General features: G+C 44.5%; 1 protein-coding gene across 4 annotated transcripts in view; it reads left to right on the plus strand.

The window, feature by feature from the left end:
• Positions 1 to 16,307, plus strand: part of TTF1 (transcription termination factor 1) — a 31,626-nt gene extending 15,319 nt beyond the window's left edge. For 3 of the 4 annotated variants that reach the window (XM_038744792.1, XM_038744793.1, XM_038744795.1), the window contains exons 3-11: positions 1,279 to 1,505; positions 2,794 to 2,979; positions 3,836 to 3,914; positions 4,743 to 4,873; positions 6,680 to 6,917; positions 11,662 to 11,751; positions 13,633 to 13,698; positions 15,248 to 15,333; positions 15,684 to 16,307. In XM_038744792.1, coding sequence (XP_038600720.1) covers positions 1,279 to 1,505; positions 2,794 to 2,979; positions 3,836 to 3,914; positions 4,743 to 4,873; positions 6,680 to 6,917; positions 11,662 to 11,751; positions 13,633 to 13,698; positions 15,248 to 15,333; positions 15,684 to 15,865 — 1,285 coding nt within the window. In that variant the 3' untranslated portion in view covers positions 15,866 to 16,307. Of the gene's footprint in view, positions 1 to 1,278; positions 1,506 to 2,793; positions 2,980 to 3,835; positions 3,915 to 4,742; positions 4,874 to 6,679; positions 6,918 to 11,661; positions 11,752 to 13,632; positions 13,699 to 15,247; positions 15,334 to 15,683 lie in introns of those variants that run through there. The other variant, XR_005450356.1, reaches the window with a different exon arrangement.
• Positions 16,308 to 18,962: the final 2,655 nt, after the last annotated feature.

The raw sequence follows: 18,962 nt of genomic DNA on the forward strand, positions 1-18,962 counted from the left end.
TAAACATCCATCTTGCTAGTCCCTGCAAAAGAACAGCATATTAGCTAAGGAACAAGCTAACCCAGGGGAAAAAGTGGCAGGGAATCACCTGGTGAAGGGATTGGGGACGAAGCTGGGGCGAATAATACTACTAATAATAGCATTTATTAAGTGCTTATTATGTTACCAAGCACTATACTAAGCACTGGGGCAGGTACATGATAATCATCAGACACAGTCCCTGTGCCACATGGGATGTACAATCTGAAAAGCAGCTTGACCTTAGGGAAAAGAGGAAGGACCTAGGAGTCCTGGGTTCTAATTCTAGGTCCGCCAATTGTCTGCTTTGTGACCTTGGACAAGTCGCTTCTCTGTATCTCAGGTACTTCATCTGAAAATGGGAATTAAATCATCTTCCCTCCTACTAAGACTGGGAGCCCTGTTTGGGACAGGGACCGTGTCCAACTTGATTACATGTACAGAACAGTGCACGACACACAGCGCTTAACAAGTACCATAAAAAGGGAAGAAGAACAGGTGTTGAATCCCCGTATGACAGGTGAGGAAACTGAGGTACAGAGAAGTTAAGGGGCTTGCCCACGGTCACACAGCAGACAGGGGACAGAACTGGGATTGGAACCCTAGTCCTCTGATTTCCAGGACCATATCCTATCACTGTGCCTCTGTTAACTCATCTGTAAAGTGGGGGTTATGACTGTGAGCCCTGTGCAGGACAGGGATTGTAGCCACCCCAGCGCTTAGTACAGTGCCTGGCACATAGTAAGCACTTAAGAAATTCCAGAATTATTACTATATCCACTAGGCCATGCCCTCTTGCCTCCTGCCTCTTCTCCCTCAAGCTTCTCTGGCCAGCCCTCTCCAGTTACCTTCCCCTGCTCCTTCTCTTCCCCCTTAGCTGCTTCTGCTTCAGGCATTTTAGAAATGTAAATTCTTGTGTTTTTTAGGACATGGGTATGTATATATATATATATATATACATACATACATATATATATATATATATGTGTACACACACATATATACACATATATACACACACACACACACACATATATATAATATATATATTGCTTTTAATTTCACTTGCTAACTCAATCATATTGGCAAATTACTTTTAGATTGGAATAATCACACGACAAGGGAGTATTTTAGAAACACAATAGCTTTTTATTGCAATCCTGCCTTGGTATTAGTAGAATTCTTTAGGGCAAGAAACCATCTTTGAAGAGAGGGAACGTGTTTATAAGGCACTAATGCAAATCTGGCCCGTTCCTTTAGGTTAGAACTGCCCACACCTATGGACAAGACAGAAGATGCCGCGGAATTAGCTGAAAGAGATGAGATTGAAAGTTTCTCTGAGGACTTAGAAAATTTTGAGTTTGATATGGAGACTGCAGTGAAGCAACTTGAGGAGTTTGTTCCGGATGTTAAAGAAAAGGCAGAGGAGACAATTAAGCAGATGATCAGGGATGATTTGCAACGATTTCAGGAATTTAAAGCCAAAGGTGAGTGTGACGGGAGTTTATTCTGCAAGGAAACGTACTTTTAAATAATGATCTTTACATTTGTGTGTAAGCTCTCGGTAATGGGTAATCTTGAAGTGTTTCTTCTGCCAATCAGTGGTATTTATGGAGTGTTTATTGTGTGCAGAGTTTACTGCGTACAGTGCTCTGCACATAGTAAGCGCGCAATAAATACGATTGATGATGCAGAGCACTGTACTAATCACTTAGGAGTGTACAGTACAACAGAGTGGTAAAACACGTTCCTTGTCCACAGTGAGCAGTGTGGCCTAGTGGAAAGAACTTGGGCCTGGAGTCGGAAAGACCTGGGTTCTAATCCTGGTTCCTCCCCTTGTTTGCTGTGTGACATTGGGCAAGTCACTTCACTTCTCTGGGCCTCAGTTACCTCATCTGTAAAATGGGGATCAAGACTGTAAGTCCCATGTGGACATGGGTTGTGTCCAACCTGATTAGCTTGTATCTACCCCAGCGCTTAATATAGTGCCTGGCACATAGTAAACGCTTAACAAGTGGTCACTAATCAGTTTTGCGGGGACCGGGTGTGTGGGACAGAAGGATGGAGACTGTAAGGTCGTTATGGGCAGAGAACATGTCTACTAATTTTTTTGTATTGTACTCTCCCAAGTATTTAGTATAGTGGACTGTAAGCTCTTTGTGGGCAGGGAATGTGTCTGTTTCTTGTTATGTGGTAATCTGCTAAAGTGCTTGGTACTGTGCACTCAGTAAGCGCTCAATAAATTCATTCATTCCTACATTCAATCGTATTTATTGAGCACTTACTGTGTGCAGAGCACTGTACTAAGCGCTTGGGAAGTACAAATTGTCAGCATGTAGAGACGTTCCCTACCCAACAACAGGCTCACAGTCTAGAAGGGGGAGCCAGACAGCAGAACAAAACAAGTAGGCAGGCATCAATACCAGCAGAATAAATAGAATTAAAACTGTATACACATCACTAATAAAATAGAGTAATAAATATGTACAAATAAAATAGTAATAAATATATATAAATATATGCAAGTGCTGTGGGGAGGGGAGGAGGTAAGGCCGGGAGTGCGATGGGGAGGAGGAGAGGAAAAAGTGGGGGGCTCATGACTGCACTGCATATAGCCAGCCCTCCATAAAAATCATTGATTGGTTAAATAGTGGGATTTCAGAGTTGGCGACATTAGGGAATCACACAGGGCTTACAGCTAATGAGATCAAACATGTGACCAAGAGCTCTGGCATTCCATTTTTTTAAGAACATATCCTTTATCTGAAATTCTAGGAATCCCTATTAAGTACGGCAAGTTTTCTGTGAGGGAAAACCAACAATTACGGAAGAACGTTGAGAACTTCCTAGCAATGACGGGAATCGAGAACGCGGACAAGCTCCTGCACACGGACCGCTATCCGGAGGAGAAAAGTGCCATCACCAATTTAAAGAGAAAGCACTTACTCAGATGGCACATTAGTAAGTTGGGAGAAATGTAGTAATATTTCAAGGAGCTGCCTTCTTGATGAGCTGCCACCACAAATGCAGATTTCCCCTGCCTGTGATGTCTTTGTGTATCGACTCTGAATATTCTTAACTCGCTCTTAGCTGCCATGGAATACCATTTTGTGTAACCACGGTTTTCTATGGCTGCGTGTAATGCTACCCGTCTTTTCAAGTTGCTTGTGCTCTTCTGCTAACTAGCATTCTGTTACTGTTTTAGTAATTCCTTAATGGCCCAAGGAACTTAACTGTGACCATGGAAAGTTCACTGTTAAAGTGAATCGTCTCTCTAATGCTAATAGATGGTCACAGCATGGCTTCACAAAATCAGAGTGCCAGAGACATAGCGCCCTGAACCATATTCTTTAATCAGTTACAGCGATTTGTTCAGCATTATAATTAACTTGGGTTTCGAATGCTCTGTTTTGGGGTCACAAACCCTGAATTTCACCCGGCACGACAGAAACATTTGGGTCACTAATCCTCATTGTTTTACAAGCCTTCAATTTTTACCAGCTGTAATTGTGTCAACTGTGGTTACCTTACAGGTTAGCGTTAACCTGTTAATGTGCTACTTAGTGGGAAGTTCGCGAGCACTTTTAGAAATGGTTTTACAGAACTGACAGCACAGTGTATGTTTCACAGTTTTGGGGGAAATCCCTGTGTGCTCAGCCACAGTGTATGCTTTGTAAGTGCTGTTGATCATTTGCTATTGTCTTGGTGATTATGCTTTTATCTGAATCCCTTAGATCATTTTTGAAGTGTCTGGAGATGACTCAGTTTGAATTATTACTTTTTTGCACCCAAGATATGTGTTTTTCCTGTGTTACAGGTGAAGGGATTGCCCGTCCTTGGAAACTGGTTTATTATCGGGCAAAGAAGATGTTTGATGTTAATAACTATAAAGGCAGGTAAGGAAAGGACCATTGCAAATAATCCAATAAACGTTATTATCTTTGGTACTTTCTGTGTGATGTCCACTTCCAGAAAGAATATAAGGAATGGAAATCAATATTTAAAAAAAATTAAACTGTAAAAGTACCAGCCTGTAAATTTTAACCAACTAATGAATCGAAGTCAGCCTGGCCTAGTGGAAGTCAGGAAATCTGAGTTCCAGCTCTGACACTGGCCTCCTGTGTGACCTTGGGCCAGTCACTTGGCTTTCTGCATGTCAGTTTCCTCATCTGTAAAATGGGGGTCAGATATCTTCTCTCCCTCCCTTTTAGATTACGAGCCTTGTGTTGGGCAAGGACTACGTTAAGCTGATTATGCTGTACTTAGCGCGGAGTTTGACGTGTATTAAGCTCCTAAGATATTTTCTTAAATAATATGACGGTATTGTTGTTGGCAAATTCAGAACGTTTCCTCAAGTGGCAGGGAAATTTCTGACCGCCTTTTGAAAACTGTTGGTAATTTAGGTCTAAATTAATGAAAGAATCTGTATGTCTACCATAGTATTGCAGTGTTCAAAGTGTTTCTTGTGTACTGCCAATTATATTTAGACCCTTTTTCTTAAACTCTGGGGCAAGATATGAAACTCGTCTATAGACTAAGGTCGTGGTGGGCAAGGGAACGTGTCTGCCATCTCTCCCAAGCGCTTAGTACAATACCGTGCACACACTAAGTGCTCGGTAAGTGCCTTTAGGCAATTGATAGACTAGTAGAAAAAAATCTTTGGATTAAACCCCTTGGTTCCTTTGTATTTGCAGTCAGTCGCGTAACCTATCCTTCTACTTCAGGTACACCAAAGAAGATACTCAGATGTTACGGAAATACCAGGCCATGCATGGGAACAACTGGAAGAAGATTGGTGACCTGGTGTCTCGCAGTAGGCTTTCTGTGGCCCTGAAGTTCTCACAGTTGAATAGCGGTAAGTTACCACACCTTTCCAGATGACCTCTTTGCCAGTTGATCTCATTTTCTGTGAGTGAGCGTAAGGGAGAGGAAGTCTTTTCACTGAGCTAAATGATGTGGCTAAAACCTTACTGATGTTCGGCACCGGTCAAAATATTGAAAATAAGGGCAGTATTTGTCGAGTTAAATATTGCCTGGTTGAAGGTGTTTAAACAAAAAGCAGGAGAGTCAAAACCTGGAAGGGTTGCAATAAAGGCACAGTTTGAGAAATGAAATATTAATTGGGTGAGGGTCTCTCCTTGCACTCGTGGATTATGTAGGACTTCACAAGCTTCAATCAATCAATCTATCGTATTTATTGAGCGCTTACTGTGTGCAGAGCACTGTACTAAGCGCTTGGGAAGTACAAGTTGGCAACATATAGAGACAGTCCCTACCCAACAGTGGGCTCACAGTCTAGAAGGGGGAGACAGAGAACTCTGGGTGACACAATTTTCACCTAGTTTTGGCTCTGTTCAGGGAGTAAAATAAGATTTATAGTGGCAGTCTATTTCTCTTAGTGCTCAGGAATCCTATAAATTCCTATTTGAAACCGAAGGAGTAATGGGAGAGAAATTAGTGTGTTTTTAATGGCATTGTAGTTTTCCTGATACCGTGAAAACTTGATGGCATTTATCCCGGGGGTACAGTACAGATCACAAGTTCCTTGGCTACTTCATGGCTGCCGGGCTGGCCACGTCAGAGCTGGGGGAGCCACGACCGAGCCATTTCCTGTTGCCAAAGGGGTAGAAAGCCGGGCTATGTAGTGGACCCGGTTGTATTCATTGTGTTCCGTGCAATCCAGCAAGGTGGGAGTCTAATCAGAGACCCGAATGCAGGTGTTAGAATAACCTTCCATTCCTGCTTGTATTGCTTGATTCTTCTGGGAAATTCTTCCATTCATTCATCCATTCAATCGTATTGAGCACTTACGGTGTGCAGAGCACTGTACTAAGCGCTTGGAAAGTACAATTGTGTAACAGATAGAGACAATCCCTGCCCATTGTGGCTTAGTGGGTAGAGAATGGGTCAGGGAATCAGAAGGTCGTGGGTATTCCGGTTCCACCATATGTGTGCTGTGGGATCTTAGGCAAGTCACTTCACTTCTCTGTGCCTCAGTTTCCTCATCTGTAAAATGGGGGTGAAGACTGAGCCCCTGTGGGACAGGGACTGTGCCCAATCTGATTTGCTTATATCTACCCCAGCGCTTAGTAGAGTGCCTCAGAAACAGCCTGGTGTAGCGGGTAGAGCACGGGCCTGGGAATCAGAGGGTCATGAGTTCTAATCCTGCCTCCGCCACTTGTCTGCCGTGTGGCCATGGGCAAGTCAATTCACTTCTCTGCCTCAGTTTCCTCATCTGTAAAATGGGGATTGAGACTGTGAGCCCCACATGGGACAGGGACTGTGTCCAACCTGATTTGCCTGTATCCACTACAGCACTTAGTACAGTGCCTGTCACAAAGTAAGCGCTTAACAGACGCCACAATTATTAAAGTTATTATTATAACAAGTGCTTAAGAAGTACCCATTTTAAAAAAATGTTCAATAGATTTGAGTACTGTTCACATTTTCATGGGAGGACAAGACTCCTTATGGTGGCAGAAGGGTTTCTAGGAACTGGGGCTGGAACTAAGATTGAACTTCAACACCATTCATTCATTCAGTTGTATGCAGAGCACTGTACTAAGCGCTTGGGAGACTGCAATACAACAATAGACACATTCCTTGGGTTTAAAAAGACCAGACTAATGGTTGAATGGCTATTCCTTTCATGTGACTATAGCAGTAAATCATGGTCCTTGGAGTAAAGAAGAAACCCGGAAACTGATCCAGGCCGTTGAAGAAATAATTCTGAGGAAGTTGTCTCCTGCGGATTTAAATGAGATGGATGCCCAGTTACAGGATGAAAAACCTACCAACCGCCTGTTGATTGTGCGGAAAAAACTTTACAAGGGCATATCCTGGGTAGAGGTAGAAGCCAAAGTGGGAACAAGAAGCTGGATGCAGTGTAAAAGTAAGTGGTAAGTTTTGTTTTTTGTTTTGTTTTGGGTTTTTTTAGCCACCAGTGGTATTGATTGAATGTTAACGGTATTAAACACTTGGGAGAGTATAGTACAGCAGAGGTGGTGGACATGTTCCCTGCCCATAAGGAGCTTATAGTCTAGAGGGGGAGACAGGCTTTAAAATAAATTCCAGACATGTATATGACTGCTTGGGATTTTAGGAGGACTGAAGATGGGGAGAATGGTGGTCTGCGAGATACCAAGGGGGAGGGAGTTCCAGACCAGAGGGAAGACGTGGGCAAGCAACTACTGATCAACTGCTGGCCAGACAAGTGAGGTTGGGGTTCAATGAGTAGCCTGGCAATTAGAAAAGTAAAGTGTCTGGGTTGGGTTGTCGTAAGGAATCAATGAATTTAGGTAATCAAACAGTCAGTCAATCGTAGGAGACAACTTGCTCAGAATTACTTCCTCAGCTGCTTGGATCAGTGTTGGTTTCTTCTTTACTCCAGGGACCATGATTTACTGCTATAGTCACGTGAAAAGAATAGCCGTATGAAAATAGCCTGCTGGGGGATTTGGGGAAAGTCACTTCACTTTGGTGTCCCAATCAATCAATTGTATTTATTGAGTGCTTACTGTGTGCAGAGCACTGTACTAAGTGCTTGGGAAGTACAAGTTGGCAACATAGAGAGACAGTCCCTACCCAACAGTGGGCTCACAGTCTAAAACAGTCCCAGTTCTGTAAAATGGGGATGAAAAGTGTGAGCCTTATGTGTGACAGGGACTGTGTCCATCCTGATTAGCTTATACCTACCCCAGTGCTTAGAACAGTGCTTCTCACACAGTAAGCAGAAGCAGCAGGGTTCAAAGGAAAGAGCATGGGCTTGAGAGCCTAAGGTCATGGGTTCAAATGCCGGCTTTGCCAGTTTTCAGCTGTGTGACTTTGGGCAAGTCACTTAACTTCTCTGGGCCTGTTACCTCATCTGTAAAATGGGGATGAAGACTGTGAGCCACACGTGGGACAATCCCAGTGCTTAGAACAGTGCTTTGCACATAGTAAGCGCTTAACAAAGGCCATCATCATCATCAAGTACCATTATTATTATTATTATTAACTGAAAATACGATAGCTGTGGGCAAAACAGGTTATATATCATTGATGTTATAACATCGGTCCTCGAGACTATAAGCTCATTGTTGGCGGGGAATGTGTCCGTTTATTGCTGTACTGTACTCTCCCAAGTGCTTGGTACAGTGCTGTATACACAATAAAACCTTAATAAATACGAGTGAATGAATTAATGAACAATATACAAATTCTAGAGGAAGAAATCTCCTCAGCTGTTAGAATTTGTTATGCGCCTACCGTGTGTGTGAGACTACTTAATGAACGAACAGTATACAATTAATGAATTAATTAATGAATTAACAGTATAATGAACTGATGAATGACTGAACAGTATACAAATTCTGGAGGAAGAAATCTCCTCAGCCTTTAGAATGATGGTAACCAGCATATTAAATTCTCTACGTAAAATCTCTCCTTAATAATAACATGCTATAAGACTCGTTAGGTCTGACCAGATCTTATTTAGAAGAAGGGAACAGAATGGTCTTTTTTTGTGAGGGATTTCTCTCTTTCCCCGGGTACTTCAGGATTTCACTCCCGTGATAAGCCAGCCCATAGCCTTGTTCTCACACCCTAAAAGTTGCTTAGGTCTTTCATGGAGAATTTATTGCTTACGTATTTGATAGTAGTTATTGCTACATTCCTTGAGGGGGACCTTGGTATTAAAATATCCCACTTTGTTTCTGTGAGTTATCTTTCCCTCTGTCCAGAGCCTCTGCTTGTTCCCACACTCCCACACACCAAAGCGCATCCGTTCCTTTTCATCTTGTAGCTTCTTTGATCCATCCGCCCTTTATCGATCATGAGAGTTTGCATCGTGCCCTTTAGGGCCAATTATCTGCTTGTTTTTCTCCCTTAGTCTCTCTGGCCTTGAACTTTTTAGCTTGACTTGCATCACATCTCTCGGCCCAGCTTTGGACCACATCGGGATCTTACTGCTACTGGGTGGGTTAGTTTTCCCCAGGTTAACTTGCTGCGCTTAATAGGAACATAGCAGAAATCTCTATTTTCCCTCAGGAGCTAATAAGGGGTGCAAACTCCCCAGCAATATCAGAGACCGATTGGAGTAGGGGGGAAATGCATAAAGGTGGTTACAGAAATGCTAAAATGAAGCCATGTGGCCTTGTGGATATGTTTCTGTAGAGAAACAGGGAGGGTTTCAACTTCAGACACCTAGGGCTTAGTTTAACCTGGCTTCATTACGGTGTGAGCTACTGATTGTGAATTTGGGACAAAGGAATGAATCCCTGATGTCTGGACACCTCTGCGTTTTTCCTGATTGGCTAAAATTCGCTCAAAATTCTGTTCAAAGTCAAAGTATTGTAATAAAAATGCGTGCTTTTGCTCTGAAAAACGGCAGGTTTATCAACCAGTTGTATTGAGCGCTTACTGTGTGCAGAGCGCTGTACTAAGCGCTTGAGTGAATACAGCATAAGAGCTGGTAGACATGGTCCCTGCCCACAAGGAGCTTACGCTCTAAAGGTGAAAACAGACAGCCAGATTAATTGTGGCTATGTACACACGTGCTGTAGGGCTAAGGGTGGGGTGACTATCAAGTGCCTAAAAGGGTACAAATCCAAGTGCAAGGGAGATGCAGAAGGGAGAAGGAGTATATACTTGTACATATTTACTATTTATTTTGTTAATGATGTGCATATTGCTTTAATTCTATTTGTACTGACAATTTTGACACCTGTCTACCTGTCTTGTTCTGTTGTCTGTCTCCCCCTTCTAGACTGTGAGCCCATTGTTGGGTAGGGACCATCTCTATATGTTGCCAACTTGTACTTCCCAAGCGCCTAGTACAGTGCTCTGCGCACAGTAAGCGCTCGATAAATGCGATTGAATGAATGAATGAACCTCATGCTCATATCAATCGATCAGTGGTAGTGATTGAGCACTTCCTGTGTGCAGACAGAGCACTGTACTAAGCACTTGGGAGAGTATAAGACCGTGAGCCCATTTGGGACAAGGATTGACCGTGTCCAACCTGATTACCTTGTATCTATCCCGGCTCTTAGATCAGCGTCTTGCCCATAGTGAGCGCGTAACAAATAATTATTGAGCTCTTACTGTGAGCAGACCGCTGTACTGAAGCGCTTGGAAAAGTCCAGTAGAGTAGAGTTGATAGACCTTCTCCTGGCCCCTGAGAAGCTTGCAGTCTGTGTCGGTGCATAAATTCATTTAACCCGTGACAAAGTAAGTTGGAGGGTGTGAATTCATAAGCCTTCTTAAACAAAGATGGCTTAGGTTTATTTCCTTCAAGCTGTGTCCGTTGCCTAGAGCTTGACACATTCACGCTGCCGCTGTTACTGCTTCTGCAGGTTGCATAAAGACAATGGCCTATATCTGGAGATTCAAGCAGAATTTTTTCCCCACGGGTGATGTCCCAACTGCTGGTTTGTGTAGAATGATAAACCAAATGTAGCAAAGTTGCATTTTTATCAAGACTACATTTCAATCCAAGGTTGTTCTTCAGCTCTGCCCATTTTTTCTACAGCTATCCTCCTGTCTAATAGAAAGTAGGCAAACTGGAATGCTGTAATTTAACGACTCCGTTCCTTACCCTCTGTTTACAAAGGAGAGGTCAGAGAACTCCTGCCAGCCTCACACTTAATTATGATCGTTAATTTCAAGGAGGTAATTTTCTCCAGACCTATTTGCAACCATGAGGAGTTTTTGAGGGGACGTAGTGAGTAACCTGGCGCTAGAGGAGTGGAGCGTGTGGCTGGGCTGGAGTAGATGAGTGAGTAGATGAGGATCATCATCATCAATCGTATTTATTGAGCGCTTACTATGTGCAGAGCACTGTACTAAGCGCTTGGGAAGTACAAATTGGATAGGATGGGGGCAAGCTGTTTGAGTACTTTAAAGCTGATGGTAGGGAGTTTCCGTTTGATGAGGTGGATGGGAAGGGGGTCTGAAGTCTTGGGCCTATCCTGTTCCCACCCTTTGAAGTCTCACTCCCAACTTGGCTGGGAAGCTGGGAACTCCGAGAGCCCAGAGTCTGCCTTGAGGCCCTGAAAGGAGGTTGAAAATTGCTTAAAAAAAAAAAAAAGATAGTCATCTTTCTTCCTTTCCCCTTAGCTTTTTTTAAAATCCACATAAAATTATTCATTAAGCACTTACCATGTTCCATAGTAAGCCCTGGGGTAGATACAACATCAACAGGTTGGACACAGTCCGTGTCCCATATGGGGCCCACAGTCTTAATCCCCGTTTTATAGATGAGGTAAAAGAGGAAGAGAAAAGTTAAAATGACTCGTCCAAGGTCACACAGCAGACATTTGGCGGAGCCAGGATTAGAGCCGAGGTCCTACTGGCTCCCAAGCCCGAGCGCTTCTCACTAGGCCGCACTGCTTCCCATCGTTGTCTCATCCTGGCTCATAGGGTGGCCTAGAGTTGACGGTTGTTGACCATGATTGACAGTGTACATGCAAGGAAGTAAGGAGGGATATGTGACAAACTTCCTATCAAACATTGGTATTTATTGACTGTTTACTGTGTGCAGAGCTCTGTACCAAACATATAAATTGAATCGTAAATTAGGCCATATATCCACAAGGGGTTGGCTGGCCTTGAAGTTCATTATTTTTTAAACTAATGAATGGTAATTTCTTTTTTCTCTATCAGGCCTGAAATTCTAACCAAGAGGATGAACAACGGTGGGATGGTGTATCGGGGGGTCCATGCTCTGCGGGCCAAAATCAATCTTATTGACAGGTAACTAATGGATGTTAATGATGGCTATTAGTGGAAGTTAATGTTGTGTGTTGTCCTTCCTGGGGTGGGATAGTATACTTGGTCTCCGGCATATAGCACAAAGACACCTGCAGTCTAAAGAGCCAGGGAGTCTTGTCTTTAATCCTCACTCACATCTCGAGGGGGCTACTGAAATCAATCAATCAGTGGTACTTATTGAGCACTTACTGGGTACAGAGCAGTGTACTGAGCATTTGGAAGAGGACAATATAATAGAATTGGTAGGCACTTTTCCTGCCTACAGGGAGCTTACAGTCTGGAGCGGGGAGACAGACATTAATATAAATAAACGATGGATGTGTACATAAGTGCCGTGGGGCTTAGGGAGGGGTGAATAAAGGGCAGAGGAGAAATAGCTGCTTGCTTTATGTTGCTGACAACCGCCTTCCTTCAGAAATGTATCAGGGATCCTGTCAAAGAAACCCCCCCAAAGAGGAAAAAGTCACCCACCACTCTAGTTTTAATCCCCGTTTTATAGATGAGGTAGAAGAGGAAGAGAAAAGTTAATGACTTGTTCAAGGTCACACAGCAGACACTTGGCGGAGCCAGGATTAGAACCGAGGACCTTCTGACTCCCAAGCCCAAGCGCTAATTACCAATAGAAGGAGATGCCACAATCCAGAGGTCCAAAGTGACACAGTTTACTGACCCATCCCACACTGGTATACAGATCAGTGGGCTCCAGCCCGCCGAGCAGAGATCGTTGTCACTTATATTAACGTGTGTCTCCCCTTATAGACTGTAAGTACGTTGTGGGCAGGGAATGCTTCTGTTATATTGTCCTCTCCTAAGTGCTTAGTACAGTACTCTGCACACAATAAGTACTCAATAAATACGACTGACTGACTGCTCCGCGAACCCCCTTTTGCTTCTTCCAACATCCTTCGCCCCTCCCCAGTTCCCCCCTCAAATGGAGCTTTCTCAGCTCTGAGATCACCCTGGGCGGTCGTGACTGTTCCCGAGGTGTGCACGGTCCTCGGAAAAGATTGCGGTCAGTTCCGCTAGTGTGACCTCTGTACTCGGAGAGAGCTCCCGTGTGATTGGCAGGAGAAGGAAGAGGGTTTTCCTGCCCCTCTGGGGTTACTCTCTTCCTCCAGATGATGAGGTTGGCCCGTTCCTCTTGCAGTCCTGTTGTCCTCCTCTGCCATTGTCCAGCCTTTTGTGCACTCTTCTCTGCTGGGCTGTGTCTTCCATGGCCCCAGGTGTTTGAATGACAGTGTGATCAGTATTCATCAGTTCCTTGAAGTCCCTCAGAAGGCTAGGTACTTGTCCTAAAATATGAACAAGAAAACCTTTTCATAAGTTTCAGATAATGAGGTCTAAAATACACTGCAAATAAATAACAATAATAATGGTATTTGTTAAGCACTTACTATGTGCAAAGCATGGGGGGGGATACGAGGTGATCAGTCTCACAGGTTCACAGTCTTAATCCCCATTTTACAGATGGGGTAACTGAGGTACAGAGAAGTTAAGTGGCTTGCCCAAGGTCACACAACTGACAAGTGGTGGAGTCGGGATTCGAACTCGTGACCTGGTTTCCAAGCCTGTGCTCTTTCACTGAGCCACGCTGCTTCTCCTCAGCTGTAAATGGCATCGCGGTGGTCACTTGGGCTCCTAAAGGGCTGCCAGGATACTATTTAAAATTTCCAAGCAAATTGGATGGATTGGAGAGTAGTTTGCTTCAAGTGGTGTGTTTCCATATTTGTCAGCAGGATGTTATTTATGTCTCATGTTGTATCGGAAGTCATGTATTTGTACACTAGGAGAATTTGATGAGCTGTTCATTTTCCTGCGTTTTCTTTCGGGAGGTGGATCCATCTTTTTGTTTTCGTTTCTTAGATTATATGAAATGAACGTAGAGGATGCTAATAATATCAACTGGGAAGAACTCACTGACACCATAGGGTAAGCCTATCCTCTGTTGGGCCTGGGGTGCTAACTTTTCGTTTTGGATGCCAGGGTGAACTGGGGGTTCGGGGAAAAGATGTGGTTGGGAGAAGAGGAGGAGAGGAGGATGAGGTCGGGAGGGTGGAGGAAGAAGATACTTCCCTTTTGTCCTCTGCTGTCGACAGCGGAGGAAGACCGCCCCGGCCACTGGCTCAGGACAGACTAGGAGCGGTGGAGGTGCTGCTGGTTGGTGCTCGTGAAGCAGACGTTTAGAGCACGGGCCCGAGAGTCAGAAGGACCTGGGTTCTAATCCCATCTCCGCCCCTCATCTGCTCTGTGACCTTGAGCCGAGTCACTTCACTTTTCTGGGCCTCAGCTCCCTCAGCTGTAAAACGGGGTTAAGACTGGAAGCCCCACGTGGGACATGGACTGTGTCCAACCTGATGAGCTTGTATCTACCCTAGAGTTTAGTACAGTGCCTGACGTAGAGAGACTGCTTAACAAATACCCAAAAAAACCCCAGAAAACACTTGCCTCTCTCCTGGAGCCTCCTCCAACTATCAGTTGTACAGTTCTTGCCCATTGGGCTCTGGAGCTGGGGGGGTGGGAAAAGAAGTTTCTGACCCAACCCTGGATGCCAGTGATGGCAAAGGAAACTCCACGTGTGCTGCGTAGGGCCCGGAGCTGCTGTCTACCAACAGGGACCCAGCAGGGAAGCGATATATTTGCTCCACATCTGGCCTCTTTTCCTCACCAAAGGGTGGTATGGACCAGTGACAGTGGACAGGAAAGGAGGAGGAAGAGAAGGGTCAGAGAGAAGAGGAAACAAAAGGTTGTGCGCCTTATCCACCGCCTCCTCTCTGGTCCTCGTCAGGTCTGGGCTTGAATCGCCCCATCAATCAATCAATCAGTGGTATTTATTGAGCGCTTATTATTACTGCACTAGGTGCTTAGGAAAGTACGGTATAACAGTTGGCTGACAGGTTCCCTGCCCACGACGAGCTCACCCTAGCTCCTTCCCTGAAACCTCAAGAGAAGAATCCATCCATCCATTTGCTTCCTACCCACCTGATTCATTCAAATGTACCATACTGAGCGCTTGGGAAATTACAGTACAAGAACCGTGATTAATCCAGGCATCCTGGGGATCTACTGGGAAACGGGACAAGGAGGGATCAGAGCTTGCCTTCCTGTGTGTCAAACACTGTTCTAAACACTGGGGTAGAAACAGGCCTGGTACAGATCTTGTCCCACAATGGGGCTCACAGTATAAGTAGGAGAGGGAACTGGGATTGAATTCCCATTTTACGGATGAGGTACAGAGGAGTTACTTGATGAGTGGCAAAGTCAGGATTCGGGCCCAGGTCCTCTGACTCCCGAGCCTGTGCTCTTTCCAATAGGCCGCACTGCTTTCTTGTGGGTAGTGATAATGATGGGAAGCTGCTGGGGTCCGTTGATGGGCCTAGCAAAATCAAATTCGGGGGGGGACCTGTAAACCTGCTTTATTCAGAGTATTAAAATTTTAATTTGCTGGCTACTAATATCGGTGTTTGGATTTTTCTTTAAGTGATGTTCTTCCATGCTATGCTCAATCCAAATTTTACAAGCTGAAGACTACCTGTGTCCCCTTTTGGCAAAAAATGACTTTCCCAGGTTAGTATTTTTAATATGTGCATAATGAACTATTTCTGATTTCTTTCCACATGAAAGCTTTTTCGTCCCCCCAAAATCTTTTCATTTCTGGTGAATTTTCTACGTCTAGACGAGCGTCTTAATTTAAAGGCAGAATCATCGGCACAGATCATCTATAAGCTATTAAATTGCTTTACACCCAGATAAGTCAGAAGAGAATCCAAGTCTCTTATTTGGATTCCTCACATCTCTCCTAGTTAGAAGATCTTATTTCTCTTTAAATTTAGTAATGATTTTTTTAAAAAAATTAGAGCCTTTTACCTTGGTGGAGTTCATTATTTAAAAAGGTATTCCAAATGCGTCTGTTTTAGAAATTATAGATTACCTCTATGAGACCAGCCGTCCAATCCTCAAGGAGAAACTAGAGAAGAAACTAAAGAGGGAAGGCCAGGAGCTCCAGGACCCTGCCAAGCCAAGACAAGTTTTTCGATTTAAGGACATTTTTTATTATGACAGTGACGATGACGTTGAAAATGGCTTTGAAACTAAGTAAGGATTCCGCTTCAGATCCTGCCTTCTACCCTTTTCTTTTCCCAAGTCGGCAGTGGACAGTTGAGTCTTCAGACTCAAGCGTCCGTCATTTTGCAAGGAAATCTGATGGCGACTAAGGGGATGATCGCTCTGTTTTCTGCATGATACTCAAATGGCAGACAAAATGCCTCCATTAGCACACAGGACGCAAAAATTGTAGGCCGTGGACTGAAATGACATTTTTATCTTTAACAAATGAACTTGCTTCGTCTTGTAAAAGTTGATTGGCGTGTTGTCCTGTAATTAAAATTATTTTGAACAAGTAGAGCAGCATTGCAATGTAGTACGCATTGATCCATTCCCTGTTCGTTCTGGGTTTAAGATGAAATTGTGAAAGATTAAATGTTTTTGAGAGAAGACTCTACCTGAATATTTTCATTTATTAAAGATAATTCTGTTTTGGATATGTGATTTTTTTTTTTCAAACCTTGCACATGGAGGAAAGTAAAACGAGCATATTTTAGATCTTACATCTTTGGTCAGGAAATGGTACACTACGCAAACGCAGTGTAGAAATAGCTCTGCAGGTGTGGTTATCCACTGATGGAGAAGTGCGGAGTTCATACGTTGGGGCTCAGGGCTCACAGTCTCAATCCCCATTTTACAGATTAGATAGCTGAAGCTCAGAGAATCTAATCTAATCAATCGTATTTATTGAGCGCTTACTGTGTGCAGAGCACTGGACTAAGCGCTTGGGAAGTACAAGTTGGCAACATATAGAGACAGTCCCTACCCAACAGTGGGCTCACAGTCTAAGAGAAGTGAAGGGACTTCCCCAGGGTGACACAGCAGACATGTGGCAGAGCCGGGATTAGAACCCATGACCTTCTGACTCCCACCACGCTGCTTCTCTTTATGTACCTTTCATGATGTGCTGCTCCCCTACCCACCTTTCTTGTTGTATTTATTGTCCCTGGGGGGACGGACGGACACACAACCGTCAGGGGTAAGAGTGTGTGAGTGGCACCACAAAACACCACAAGCATTATAATCGATTCCTTTGCACAGGTTCTTAGTTCTGAAGCTTCAAGGCGTTTCATGGCCAAGGCTTGACTGTCATTCAATTCATTCAATCATATTTATTGAGCGCTTACTGTGTGCAGAGCACTGGACTAAGCGCTTGGGAAGTACTAATTGGCAACGTATAGAGACAGTCCCGACCCAACAGCGGGATCACAGTCATCATCATCATCAATCGTATTTATTGAGTGCTTACTATGTGCAGAGCACTGTACTAAGCGCTTGGGAAGTACAAATTGGCATAGCCACTTGACTGTCGCTTCTGGCTGGGTGCTTCATCATTAACGCTACCAGAGCTTCACTAGGGCTGGGAGCCCTGAACTCCTCAAAAATGCCGTCTCCAACTCCTCGAGCTTTCCCAGCGGCATCACTCCCTCTAGACTAAGCTCTTTGCGGACAGCTTGTTGTGTCTCTTGTACTCTCCCAAGCGCTTGGTATGGTGCTCCGCACACAGTAAGCGCTCAATAAATACGATTGACCGATTATCAGCTAGACTCAACGTCGCACGGCTAGACGGGAGCAGAAATAAAGTCAGCTCGTGGGCAGAGAAGGTGTCTGTTGTTGTAATATGCTCTCCCAAGCGCTGAGCGCAATGCTCTGCGCACAGTAAGCCCTCGCTCAGTACAATTGAATAAATACAACTGAATGAACGGAGTCCCTTTAGCATTGAACCTGTCGTCACCATAGCACAAGTGCTCTGGGTGGGAAGAGAATGGACGACGGCAGAATATGGGCGCAACCGAGGGCTGTGGCATGAGCTGAAGTCGTGAAATGGAAAGGAAGGAGAAAGTTTTGAGGATACAGTGGAACAAAGCTGAAGACGAGATTGAAAACCGGGCATGATTTGCTGTCGACAGACCACGGCATGCTGCAAATCAAGAAAGGAGCAGCTCTTTTCCAATAGAAACCTTTTTAGTATAAACTTAACATGTCCCTTTCATTTGGATTTGCTCCCTTTTTTCGCTCCGCCCTCAGTCTCTCAACACTTAGGTACGTATCCATATTTTATTTATATATGATTAATAACACCTGTCTCCTCTACAGGTGTAGAGGAGACACACCTGCTCCTCGAGAAGCAGCGTGGCTCAGTGACAAGAGCCCGGGCTTTGGAGTCAGAGGTCATAGGTTTGAATCCCTACTCCGCCACATGTCTGCTGTGTGACCTTGGGGAAGTCACGTAAATTCTCAGAGCCTCAGTTCCCCTATCTCTAAAGTGGGGATGAAGACTGTGAGCCCCACGTGGGACACCTTGATCACCTTGTATCCCCCCCAGCGCTTAGAACAGTGCTTTGCACGTAGTAAGCGCTTAACAAATGCCATCATCATCATCATCCTCTAGACTGTAAGCTTGTTGTGGGCCGGGATAGTGTATCTTCCAACCCTGTTATATTGTACTCTTCCAGTGGCTCAGTGGAAAGAGCGTGGGTTTGGGAGTCAGAGGTCATGGGTTCAAATTGCGGCTCCGCCAATTTTCAGTTGTGTGACTTTGGGCAAGTCACTTCTCTGTGCCTCAGTTACCTCATCTGTAAAATGGGGATTGACTGTGAGCCCCACGTGGGACAACCTGATTCATTCAATCGTATTTATCCAGCGCTTAGAACAGTGCTTTGCACATAGTAAGCACTTAACATGCCATCATTATTATTATTATTCCAAGTACTTAGTACAGTGCTCTGAACACAGTACTCAATAAATACAGTTGAATGAATGTTGTACTCTCCCAATTTCTCAGTACAGGGCTCTGCACAGAAAATGCTCAATAAATATGATTGATAGAAGAAGAGTATGGGGCCCAGAGGAGGGTGGTCCCCAAGGCATCCTGGGGTAAGAGGAGAACCAGAACTGCACTATCAAGGAGGCAGGGAAGTGTCAAAGGCTCAGCCTGGCTCAGTGGAAAGAGTACAGGCTTTGGAGTCAGGGGTTCAAATCCCAGCTCCGCCACTTGTCAGCTGTGTGACTTCGGGCGAGTCACTTAACTCCTCTGTGCCTCAGTGACCTCATCTGGAAAATGGGGATTAAGACTGGGAGCCCCAGGTGGG

Source organism: Tachyglossus aculeatus, chromosome 4 (assembly GCF_015852505.1).
Source record: "Tachyglossus aculeatus isolate mTacAcu1 chromosome 4, mTacAcu1.pri, whole genome shotgun sequence".
NCBI lineage: Eukaryota > Metazoa > Chordata > Mammalia > Monotremata > Tachyglossidae > Tachyglossus > Tachyglossus aculeatus.